At 40.8% G+C, this 12,039-nt stretch overlaps 1 protein-coding gene and 1 long non-coding RNA gene across 8 annotated transcripts in view; one reads left to right on the top strand and one right to left on the bottom strand.

Moving 5' to 3' along the window:
* FOXN3 (forkhead box N3) overlaps window positions 1-12,039 on the bottom strand; it is a 333,675-nt gene that overhangs the window by 140,616 nt on the left and 181,020 nt on the right. For all 7 annotated transcript variants that reach the window (XM_030558952.1, XM_030558953.1, XM_030558950.1 and 4 more), the window contains exon 3: window positions 118-254. In XM_030558952.1, the coding sequence (XP_030414812.1) occupies window positions 118-254 (137 nt within the window). The remainder of the gene's footprint in view (window positions 1-117; window positions 255-12,039) is intronic.
* LOC115649867 overlaps window positions 1-12,039 on the top strand; it is a 33,751-nt gene that overhangs the window by 340 nt on the left and 21,372 nt on the right. The gene's annotated exons all lie outside the window — the stretch shown is intronic.

The raw sequence follows: 12,039 nt of genomic DNA, 5'->3' as shown, positions 1-12,039 counted from the left end.
TTTTGTTCACTACCATATTGTCATAACTATTGTGATTAGCTATGTTTAATGTCTTATTCAAGAAGTACAGCTCAACAGCAATAATAATCGTTATAAAAGGTGTTCTAGTTTTCTTACCTTTGATATGCCTGAGGAGATGTGGGAGGTGTATTGAACACATGTGAATATGGATGATAGGGTGTCTTTTTCAAAGCCTGAATGAGATTTTGTCTATATTCTGGGTCTATACACCACAAGGACCCCTTTCCAATACTCTGCAAAGAGAAAGAGTAAAAAAAAAAGATAAACATGATCTACTTCATAGCCGCATGTATAAGCAATACTTTCACAGAAAAAAACCGGGGATTTCTTTTTGCTTTTTGACAGAAACGAACAGCATTTGTTTGCCAAAGATTATTACTCCAATATGAAATATTTCAATTGTATTTAAAATAAGGTTTTAAAGGAAAAAACACAAACTACTGTCACTGTTTACATTAATGCTGGTGAAACGATTCAATAATATCTGGAAATTTCCCTCCTACTCCAAACTAGAAGAACTACAATTTCTTATTTTTCCATGTCAACTTTGAAAACAAATAGAGTCCCCTTTAAAAGTGAATAAAATGTTATTTTTTGTTTTGCTTGTAAAAACAAAAAACAAACACAAAAAACAGGGATAAAAAGGAAGAGTTTAAAAGACCCTAGCAAGTGTTTTAAAAATAAAAAGGACTTAATCCTTCAACCACATGACATCCATGCAATTCTACTACAAAAGAAAATTAATCCAGACACTATTTTTCTGAGAAAACAAAACCAAAAAAATCCAATATAATCAGAGTTTAAAGTCATTTAAGGCTATTGAGGAATTTTGATTGGCTAAATCAGCAGCAACTTCAATTAACCTTTCTGGACGCACTGAAAACTCTAGCAGTCAGTCTGTGATGGGAAAGCCTACACCAAAATTCAATATTTATTCTGTAGATCAAAGCTATCCCTGTATCAGTACAATCAAAGGTCAGAGTGCAGATATTCTGAATCGTTCGGTTTGAACTCTTTAAAAAGATGTAAAGCGAGTCCTAAATGGACGTAGAAAAATGTCAGTTCAGACACAGAACTGGATGCTATTTTTTTTCACTAAAAGTGTCCAAAACAAGATAGGTAGGTCTGTAAGAGAAACTCATAAACAAACAGCTGTTCTAGTTACTGACTGCTACAGAGGTTGCAGACTTTCAAGTAGCCTACCATACTGACGTCATTTTGGTAAGATTTTTGGATAAACGTTAGCTGTTTCCCTCCACCCTTCTGGAAAAAGTCAAGATACACTACAATTTCTTGACACTTACTCTTTCTCAGTACTATATCTAGGTATGGCTGAATTCAATTTTTTGTTTTTGTCTTTTTAATATTTTCAACAAATATCAATGTTTAACCATTTTTTTCTATTTTAATCAATTTATTTTTTCACAATTCTGCAAAATTACTGGTTTTAAGCTTTTATTTGTATTTTCATCATGGAGGGGGGCTAGACAATAATTATAAGTACAATAGATGCTGAAATTCAAAAAGTTAAAGCTCCATAATGAGTAAAACATAAGTTGTCAACATCATGTCAAAATATACGAAGTAAATATCCTTGAATCAAACTCTAATGTTCTAAAGAAAACTGCTTCTTGCTTTGCCTATCTGTAAATTTTGATGATCACAGATGGAAATATTTTCTTGTCCGTTTGTGTGTATACAGTTAAATTGATGTTTACTAACATTTAGTGACAAAAAATCTCATCCTTCCAAGCCTTTACTTTAGTAAAGTAAGATCATCAGTATATGAAACTATATGTTATGATGTGTACACAGTGGAGTTAAAAAAAAAAAGCATCACTCTGAAATTAGTACATAACTAAAGCTAGAAAAGGGAGGGGGGAACCACACTTTTGCTTTTGGAAACCCTGTCATGTTTGTGGAACATCGTCAACTTTCAAAATGTTGTCTTACCCTACAAAGATACTTCAAGATTCTTTACACAATATACAAGATTCTTACAAACCTTCCTCCAAACTCACAATCCCCTGACCCTGTTCCTGCATCTGGATCTGTTTGAGTAGATCCTTGAGCCTTCACAAAGCCCCACTCACTTCAATGGACTCCCATCTGAGAGCAGTCTTCTGCCTTCCTGGAGCTCATTGTGGGATCCAGCCCTTAAGCTTGTAAAATAGACATAGCTGTAGACATATGTATGGGTGTTCAAGCATACTGCCTCAGTCTTGTTGCATTTTACATCCTATTTTGTTTGCCTATATGTTGTCTTAAGTGAAGTAAGGCTCCCTGGATTATGTCTGGAAAGTGCCTACCACTCTGTTGATCCTACAGAAGGAGTATTTCTCACTTTTACCACAAGTTAGGAAGAATCCTTGTGACCCTATGCTTGATGGGCTTTCCAGAATGATCTTAGCTCAGTGGTCCCCTAACTTTTTACCTCACGCCCCCCTCTTTACTCCTCCTCAAGCTGGAGTTAGGCGTGGGGCCATCGCTCCGGGAGGGGGAACGCAGACAGTGGTAAGGCGGCAGCAGCTGGGGCCGCAGCTGGGAGTGGGGCCAGGGCAAGGAGTGGAGCTGAGGCCAGGGGACAGGGCCCCAGCCGTGGAGCCAGGAGCGGGGCCCCGGGCGCAGGGCTGGCAGCCAGAGCCGAGGCCGAGGCCAGGGCCAGGAGCAGAGCTGGGTGGCACTCCATCCCCACCCCATATGGAGGCTGGCTGGGGCCTCAGCTGCATCTCCCAGAATTTTCCTCCATGTCTCTGTAAGAGGGCACGCCCCACAGTTTGCAGACTTCTGTCTTAGATTGTACATATTGTACCCATGTATCAACAATATTCCAGCAGTGGCAATGGAATGGCCTGATGTTTCCATGTTCAGAGTTTAACACAATGGCTGCTTGAGAGTCCAAAACTAAAAGCCCGACTAATTTCCATCTGTCTACTTACAAGCCCTTTGATTTCAGTCAGTTAGCAATTCTATATACCAAAATCATTTCGAAGCATTTTAAGTCAGTGTAGCTGTATTATAATACCCAGCCCTTATGTTACATTTTTCAGTTACACATCTTCTAGCGCTTTACAAAGGTCAGTACCATTATTCCCATTTTACAGATAGGGATAGCACAGAGTGGGATAGTGACTTGTCCAAGGTCACCTACCAGACCAGTGGCAGAGCCAGGAACAGAACCCAGTTTTTCCTCAGTCCCAGTCCTGTCTTCTACCCACTAGGCAGAATTAGAAAAATGTTAATATAGTCCTTTTAAGAAGAATTTACAAAGCAGAGAGCATTTTTAGAGGGAAAAACTTGCTGTAATCCTTAGTATCCAGAACATGGAACAACTTCTTGAAAGTTATATTTAAGGGCCATCAAGCTTCAAGAGATCCTTTTAACATTACTTTAGTACATTTATGTCCCTATTATACAATTACCTACACTATTTATATTCTCTATGCCATTATTTATTTTTGGTTATATACACATACACAGCTTTTGGTCTACCAAAAAGAGACTACACTTCACTTATGTACTGAAAATTACTGCATATGAAATATTCAAAAAATGCTGTGATACACTAGACTACCCCAGTGAGCTTGAGATTCAGGGTTCAGTGAAACTAGCTGTGCTTTTTAGTAGCATCAGAACTGATAACTGACATTTTGCATTCAGTCTTCAAACATGATACCAGATGTCAAACATCAATTCAAAACAGAGCCGGGTTTACTTGAAAATTTGTTTGTGCAGAGATGCACCAAGGATTGCAAATATGAGTTTCTTATCACAAGAGTAATTACACTTAATATCTCAATAAAAAATGTTAATGCTTATTACCCTGTTGTGACCTTTAGCATGTAGCTTCTAGCAGAGTAAGACTCTTCTACAAGGTGGTTAAATTAGAACTCGGATACCTGTGTTTTCATCAGATACAGAGCATCTAACAGCAAACAGTAAACCAACTAATTATACAGAACTGGAAGGTGTTGCAAACTTAGGATATGGCCCTATAAGGTGGTGTGTATTCCCTGATAAGAAGCAGTAAGCGGCAGTTGAGAGAGCTTGGCCTTTTAAAAAGAAGACGAGACAGAAATACAATGGGACCTAAACACATTAAGAACAGGGACAAGCAGTAAAATGAGATTAATCCTGGAAATGTACAACAAAAATACAACCTGAAAAACACAAATATTCAATAGGAGGGAGATACTTTAGAATCAGTAAATATCAAGAGAGAGACCTAAGGTAAGGTTGATAGCAAAAGATACCTAGGTACTTATACAGCCAATCACTTCAGAACGTAGTCACTGACACACGTGAAAGAGAGAAAAAATGGCCTGCATATGCTGTCTGCCCCGAAGAACAGGAAGCCAATTGTCCCCATCTGCACAACACTGGTCATGCCCCAAAAGCTGGAGACAGTTCTGGACACCTCAAGATGTCAGCGAATGGGAAGGGGGCAAGAGGATTTATGCTATGAGAAACATGTGTGGTTTTATCTGAACAGCATAAACACCGAGGAGAAGGAAGTGTTTTAAGGGAGCAAATCTAAGGAAAATAATATCTCATATTCATGACATTTGTCCATTTGGGAGGAAAAATTAGTAATCATACCTTTAAAATACTGTTTATATCTATTCTGATTTTAAATCTAACAGCACAGAGATTTTTTTTTAAAAAGTACAGGCTGCCAAATACCTCCTATTACTTACTGTGCATTCATAACTTCCGAAGTTAATGGAAGTTGAGAATCCTATATGATTAGGTCTCTCATAAAATAACGAATAAGAAAGAAGTTTTGTACATTATATATATTGGGCCCATTAATGCTCTCATTTACATCTGTGTAGATGAGGAATAATTACAATTAAGGACATGGAATTGCACCAATGGGGGAGGTGAAGGAGGCAAGATCTGTAAGAGACAAGTTAGGTTGATCCTATATGAAAAGGAAACACTGACTGAAGAGTTTTTCTTGAAATCGTCACCAAATCTGAGTTTGCAATTTAGCAAATAAACTTTTAGCATCTGTATCTCATTTTAAATGTATGCCCTTTTTTTTAGTAATAGCACAGTCACAGCAGAAATAGGGTATGTATTAAAAAAAAATGAAGCAAGAATATCCTTCTTGACAATCAGAGAGTGAAGAGTTTCTTAACTGGCTGTTTAGCTGAAGGACTAGTTTTCCATCAGAAAGCAAGTCAGTGGAATTATGACCATCATTTAGTGATTAATTTCCATCTTATGACATTTGGTGTGCTGCTCCACCAACTCCTCCAGTGTCAGAAGTCAATAGCGTCTCCAATCAAAAAAGAGAAGGGGGGTAGGAGGAGAAATGCTTGAATTACATTTGTCTCCTAGGAAACAAATGACTAAGGAGTGGATAACAACTCCCTGATAATCTTAGCAGTGGAATGTTTCAAACTCCCTAACAATGCGTCCTCTCAAGGCTAGAAACAGTAATCTTATCCATTCCTGTTTTTCACAGGTTATTGTTTTACAAAAGAATTTAAAGGTTAGGTGCAAAAGGACTCAATATTATTGGATGTCTCCTCTACCATGTCCAGGAGGAGTAGGGTGATCAGACAGCAAGTATGAAAAATCAGGACTGGGGGTAGGGGGTAATAGGAGCCTATATAAGAAAAAGACCCCGAAATCGGGACTGTCCCTATAAAACCGGGACATCTGATCACCCTAAGGAGGAGAATATAATCTTTAGACTGGTTCTCTCCCTTTTAATATATTTCTAGTAAGTTATAATTTGCTCGTGACCAAAACTGATTTACACTCTGAAGTGATAAATATTAAAAAGGCTATAAAATTTTCAATGACATACTTCATGCCTCCATTCTGTCAAAAAACATAGCATTCATGTGTGAGATGTATGTAACAAATATATGTAAAGATTTTTTTTTAAATAAGGCATTATGAATCTTCTCTCACAAGATTCAAAGGAGGGGAGCAGGGGGACGATTCCTCACCCCTATTTAAAATTTGCCCTAAGAGGCCACATTTAACATGAATTTCTTTTTTAGGAAATGTAGAAAGTATGAAAAACTGACTTAGTTTTTGAAGGCCCTACTCTTTGTATTCATAGTGAGCAATAAATCCCACAATAAAAAGGAGTGAGCATCTTTGCCCTTTGGATTACAAAACTGCTGCTTCTCATATTTTTATTATATATTATAAGTAGGGCTGATAGTGCCACCTATTATTAAGGCTGCCTGACACTTCCCATTATAAGACACTGTATTCAGTTGCTTTGGGGCTGAAATTATACATTCTGGTTAATGGCGAGGCAGATTTAAAAACAAACAAAAAAACAAAAAACCTTCAATCAAAATTGAGAGCCATTTTTAATAATGAGGCAAGGGAAAAATGTTTTTCCCATTTTAAAATATTCTGGCAACCTTTTCTATGAACAGCTCTAGCACTCCTATGCTTTGGAGCAGGACTTGAAATTTGGTAGGGGTAGCCTTTGCATCAGGAATATGCCTTTTGCAGTACCCCATTTTGGCCAAATTATAGACCTTAAAATAAAATAAAACAAACAACCACACCTTAGTTCACACGTACTCAGTAGAGACTACTTAGATTTTAGCAGAACCTCTCTAAGCATGCTCAAGCTTCTGATAGCTCCATGTGCTAACCAAATTGTACGTGCCATCTCCACAGAGTGACTGCATGCTTCTTCCATCCTAGGGTTACGGGGTGAAGCCTAACTTTCCCTGTAATAGTTGCTCGGGGTCAGGGTAGGGTGGAGCCAGCCAATGGAACTGAATCCAGAGAAGACTCTCTTCTCCTGTACTCTCAGTGACTTGCCTGCTGGCACCCTGAAGGAGGAAGCTTTAGGATTTGAGAGCAGAGTTAGACAAAAGCCAGACCAGCAGGATGGAAAGGAATGAATTAGGACCAAGAGTCTAATGAGAATGGCAGAGGTTGGGCGGGAGGGAAGAGATGAGAAACTGCGACTAGTTGGACAAGGTAACTGGAGTTAGGAATCAGTGTGGGGGGCAATGGGAAACAGAGCTGACAAGATGTTGGAGTGAAGGGGAAGAACTGAAACCGGCTGGGCAAAGCGACTGAGACAAGAAGCCAAAGATAGGGGAAGACTTGAGCAAGGAGCCAGGGAGAGGCATGGGAGACTGAAACTGGATGAAGAGTCTGTGGAGAAAGACTAGGACTGGGAACCAAGGGGAAATGGGGAGACAGATCGGACGAGGAGCCAGGAGCAAAGAAGCTGAGACAAGGCCAGTATGGAAGGAATGAAGCAGCAGCGGTTATGCTTGTGGAGAACAAGTAAGAGTCTGTGCCCACTAGACCACACATCCCTTCAGAACCTGGAATGGAATTTATAATTCCCAAGTCTCACCATTCCTCTGCTGTCAACAAATATATGCGAATCCACTGGAAAACCTTGCATCATCCCCACCCTCCACCCCCTCTAGTGCTGGTCAACAGTACAAGGACAACCTATTGCCATCAATTATTCCATAAACTCAAGTGGCAGATGTCTGGGCAGTGTATCTAAAGGTTCTAACTCTGTTGATGACCCATGTGGGTGTCAATCTGATGCCACATCAAGGAATTTCAGGGGTTTTTTCAGTATGTTTTATTTTTTAAATTTTAAAAAAAAATCTAGGAAATTATACACAAAGGCTCAGTCAAGCATACAGAAATTGGAAAACGCCAGATTAACGTTGCCTGTGCAACCTTAATTCAGCCCCCTTGTGCATGTGTGTTATGACACAGTCTTACTAAGTGATCACATACTTTTTTCCCTACAGGACCTCTGCATTATTCAGTCCACAGGATGAACTTCCTCTGGGGATGAATTAAGGTTGTATAGTAGTGAATGAGGCTGTTGTCTGATCTGCCTCATCTGTTGCGAATTAGTGAATAAGCCAGGGAATTGCAGGAAGAGAAAGGATGGTCTCATGATTAAAACTGCCCTGAAAAATTGGATTCTAATACATACCTCTGCCACAGAATTCTCATGTGATGCCTGTCAAGTCACTTAAACCACACTTTCCAAGAGTGGTCATTAATTGTGCATTCCTAATGTTCTGAATCCATCTTGTGACCCTGGGGTCTGATTTGCAGAAGTACCGAGCACTTACAGCTGAAGTCAATGGGGGCTGTACTTTGAAAATACAAGTCCCACATAATGCTAAGTACTCTGAAAACATCAAGTCCTAGATGTCTCAAATTGGGCAACCAAATAATGTGAATACTTTCTACCTCATTCTCTTTGCCTCAGTTGTTGCTGTGTAAAATGTGGATAATACCACCCCTTCACACCTCACAGGTATCTGTGAAGATACAATTTATTAATGTTTGTGAAGGACAAATACTCTAGTAAATCGGAACCACAGAAAATCTGAGGAAATTAATAATTCTGTCTACAGAGCAAAGATTGAACTGAGTGCAATAAATAAGGCACAGGGCTACATGTTGAACGAAAAGGAGAAAACAAAATAGCAGGTCATTCAGTGAGCACCGTCCAGCCTGTGCACTGAATGAGACAGGGGTCCTATGGAAACAATAATACGTAATCATGTAATGAGACTGCATAATAATGTATAAGGGAGACAAAATAAGGGAGGCAAAAGAGGGGAAAATTAGAGTTGCAGAAGTATCCATAATTGTGGCATTTCCTAACTTTTGAGTGCTTGACTTTGCAACCTTAATAATGTTCTTTAAAAAGTAGCTTTGTCTCGGTAACATTATTTGTATTATTTCAGATATATTATGGAGACAGCAGTAGCTACTCCACAGTTAATGTGGAGTATATTAAGTTAAGCATTGAGATGCACAGGAATGAAATCATTTTGTGATGCAAGAAAAATCATGTAGCATGTTACTAAAATAGAAAGTGTACACACACACAAGGTTGATATCTCAACAATAAATGCACAGCCATCTGAAACATAGGTACACTGAGATAAATAGCTTAAATAGTTGCCTTTAAACATAAAATATTCTGCTATTAAAAATTTAAAAAATAAATAAATTATACTTTTCTTTCCCTCTTTCCTGAAGCACTGGAAAGGTTACCTAGAGAGGTAGTATAATCTCCTTCCTTAGAGGTTTTTAAGTCAGGCTTGACAAAGCCCTGGCTGGGATGATTTAGTTGGGGATTGGTCCTGCTTTGAGCAGGGGGTTGGATTAGACGACCTCCTGAGATCTCTTCCAACCCTGATATTCTATGACCCCCTCCCCCCAAAAAGTGGTATTTCCCCTCAGAGTTACATGGTGGTGAAAGCCAGGACAGGCATTATTCGGTCTTTGACCGGTAACAGATGTAAAGGTAGACATCTCATGATCCAACAGGGCTAGAAACCAGAATCTGAATAGTGTTAAATTATGAGTAACTCCAGTAACTTCAATCGATGTGCTCCAGATTTACACCTACCTTGGCAATAAACATGGAAGATACCTGAGCAACTACAAAGCTTATGCAGTGTGAGTAGGAGCAGAATTTGATCTAGGAGCTTTATTCCACTAGGGAGTGGAGGTGGGGAAAGATTTCCCTGGTACTCAGCAAGTTCATCATTTGGTTCAAGCCCGATAGGTCCCACATTGTCAGACCTTAAAATTATGGCATTAGGATTGAACTTCTCTATTGCACAAAGACCAGTCTGAATTAAGGGTAATTTTGGAGAACTTGAGGCTGGGATAGACCACAGCAATGTCCTGCTTTGTCCTGAATGATAGTGCCATCCATAGCTAGGAAATGGCTCAGAATACATTGAACCTGCTACATTACCAGCTAAAGCACCTCTCCTGGACATCAACTAGTAGAGGCATTTTACTGGATAAGAAGGTTGAAGGTTCACATCTCTGGGTAGCTGGGAGGAGAGAGAGAGAAAAAAAAATAAGGGAAAGAAGAGAGATTTAGCTAGTACAGGTATTTGCCACCCCATCCCCACCATTGCCAGAGTAACTGGCAGCAAGTGACCTACCTTGTATCTAGCACAGAAAGGAGGATAGGATAAGAATTCTGAAGTTTAGTTTAAGTTGATGTAATTTCAATGCTCCTTTGGCCACATCCTATATTAATCAAAGTCAAACTACCCACTGAGTCAGTGGGAAGTATCAAAACAAAACAAAACCCCACAACCCTCCTACCAAATGATGATGATAGTATAGTATATAAATATCTATTGTAACAAACTCCCAATGATTTACCAACATGCAACTTATGTACCACCTCCAAATGTCCCAGAGGCTAGCAGAGAAGCCAGAAAAGAGATGATTGCACCTAAAGCAGCTATAGATGCTAAGAACGTAAAAATGTATACTTCAAAGCAACCTGCTTCCCACTCCTCCTTATGCTAACATTCACCTTCTTCTGACACCTCAATGTAAAAAAGGTATACCAACTTAAGTCTTCAAACTACCTTAAACGTTACCTCCCACTGACATGCTGTGTGGCTTGAGGCAAGTGCGTATACCTTTCTACTTCAGTTTCCACTCTGTAAAATGGAGCTAATACCATATCTACCTCACAGGAAGGTTTGAGAGGATCTAGTACCCAAATAGCTTTTGAACAGGCAGAGTGCTATTTAAGGGCAGTTGTTACATGATCCTGAATCTTGGGAGGATCACAGCTACAGCCAAATGAATGGATTAGAGTGGTTTTCAACCTATGGTACATGAACTCTTGGGGGTCCGAAGACTATGTCTAAGGGGCCTGCGAAAAGTTGTCATTACCATAGAACAGTGGTTTTCAACTGGGAGTCTGCAGACTATGTCTAAGGGTATGTCTACATCTACAATTTTGCAGCGCTGGTTGTTACAGCTGTATTAGTACAGCTGTATAGGGCCAGCGCTGCAGAGTGGTCACACTTACAGCAACCAGCACTGCAAGTGGTGTTAGATGTGGCCACACTGCAGCGCTGTTGGGCGGCTTCAAGAGGGGTTAGGGGAACGCGAGAGCAAACCGCGGGGAAGCAGGTCTCCTTCCCCGCGGTTTGCTCCAGTGTTCCCCGAACACCCCCCCCCCCAAGCAGGTCTCCTTCCCCGCGGTTTGTTCTCACGTTCCCCGAACCCCCGTGCAAGCAGGTCTCCTTCCCAGTGGTTTGCTCCGGTGTTCCCCGAACCCCCGTGCAAGCAGGTCTCCTTCCCAGCGGTTTGCTCCGGTGTTTTTTGAACCCCCGTGCAAGCAGATCTCCTTCCCCGCGGTGTGCTGTCGCGTTCCCCGAACCCCCCTGCAAACCGCGGGGAAGGAGATCTGCTTGCACGGGGGTTAGGGGAACGCGAGAGCAAACCGCAGGGAAGGAGACCTGCTTGATTACCAGAGAGGCTTCCTCTGGTATGCTGGGATACCTGTTTATTCCACGGAGGTCAAGAAAAACGCTGGTGAGTGTTTACACCTGATGACCAGCGCTGGATCACCAGCGCTGGATCCTCTACACCCGAGTTTCAACGGGTGTACGGCCAGCGCTGCAAACAGGGAGTTGCAGCGCTGGTGATGCCCTGCAGATGTGTACACCTCCTAAGTTGCAGCGCTATAACTCCCTCACCAGCGCTGCAACTTTGTGGTGTAGACAAGGCCTAAGATTGCCAAAGGGTCCACACCTCCATTCAAAATGAGTTCTGCAAATGAAAAAAGGTTGAAAACCACTGGATTAGAGCTTCAAAAACACATCGACTGCTTAGGTTTATCTGGTGTTGCAGAAGTCACAGGCCCAAAGACAGATGCATAGCATGCCCCAATCCAGGTTTTAGGGATTTGTTTCCAAACAGAACTCCTTAACAGATTGCTATTTAGACTCCACTATTTTCAGAGGACCGAGCTGTCAAGAGAGGAGATCTCTATCCTCCCACTCTCTCCACTCCCAAGGGAGTCAGTTGTAGATCCTTACAAAAACCTGAAGAGGATGCATTCACAGACAGACAGATTGTGGGTTGGGGGGAATGTTATAAGATCCAACCCTCCAAAGAAGTCACACTCTGGGCTTGTCTACATCACAAAGTTGCAGCGCTGGTGAGGGGGTTACAGCGCTGCAACTTAGGAGGTGTACATAT

Source organism: Gopherus evgoodei, chromosome 4 (assembly GCF_007399415.2).
Source record: "Gopherus evgoodei ecotype Sinaloan lineage chromosome 4, rGopEvg1_v1.p, whole genome shotgun sequence".
Taxonomy (NCBI): domain Eukaryota; kingdom Metazoa; phylum Chordata; order Testudines; family Testudinidae; genus Gopherus; species Gopherus evgoodei.
Note: the sequence above shows the minus strand (reverse complement) of the source record. Positions and strands in the feature narration are given on the sequence as shown.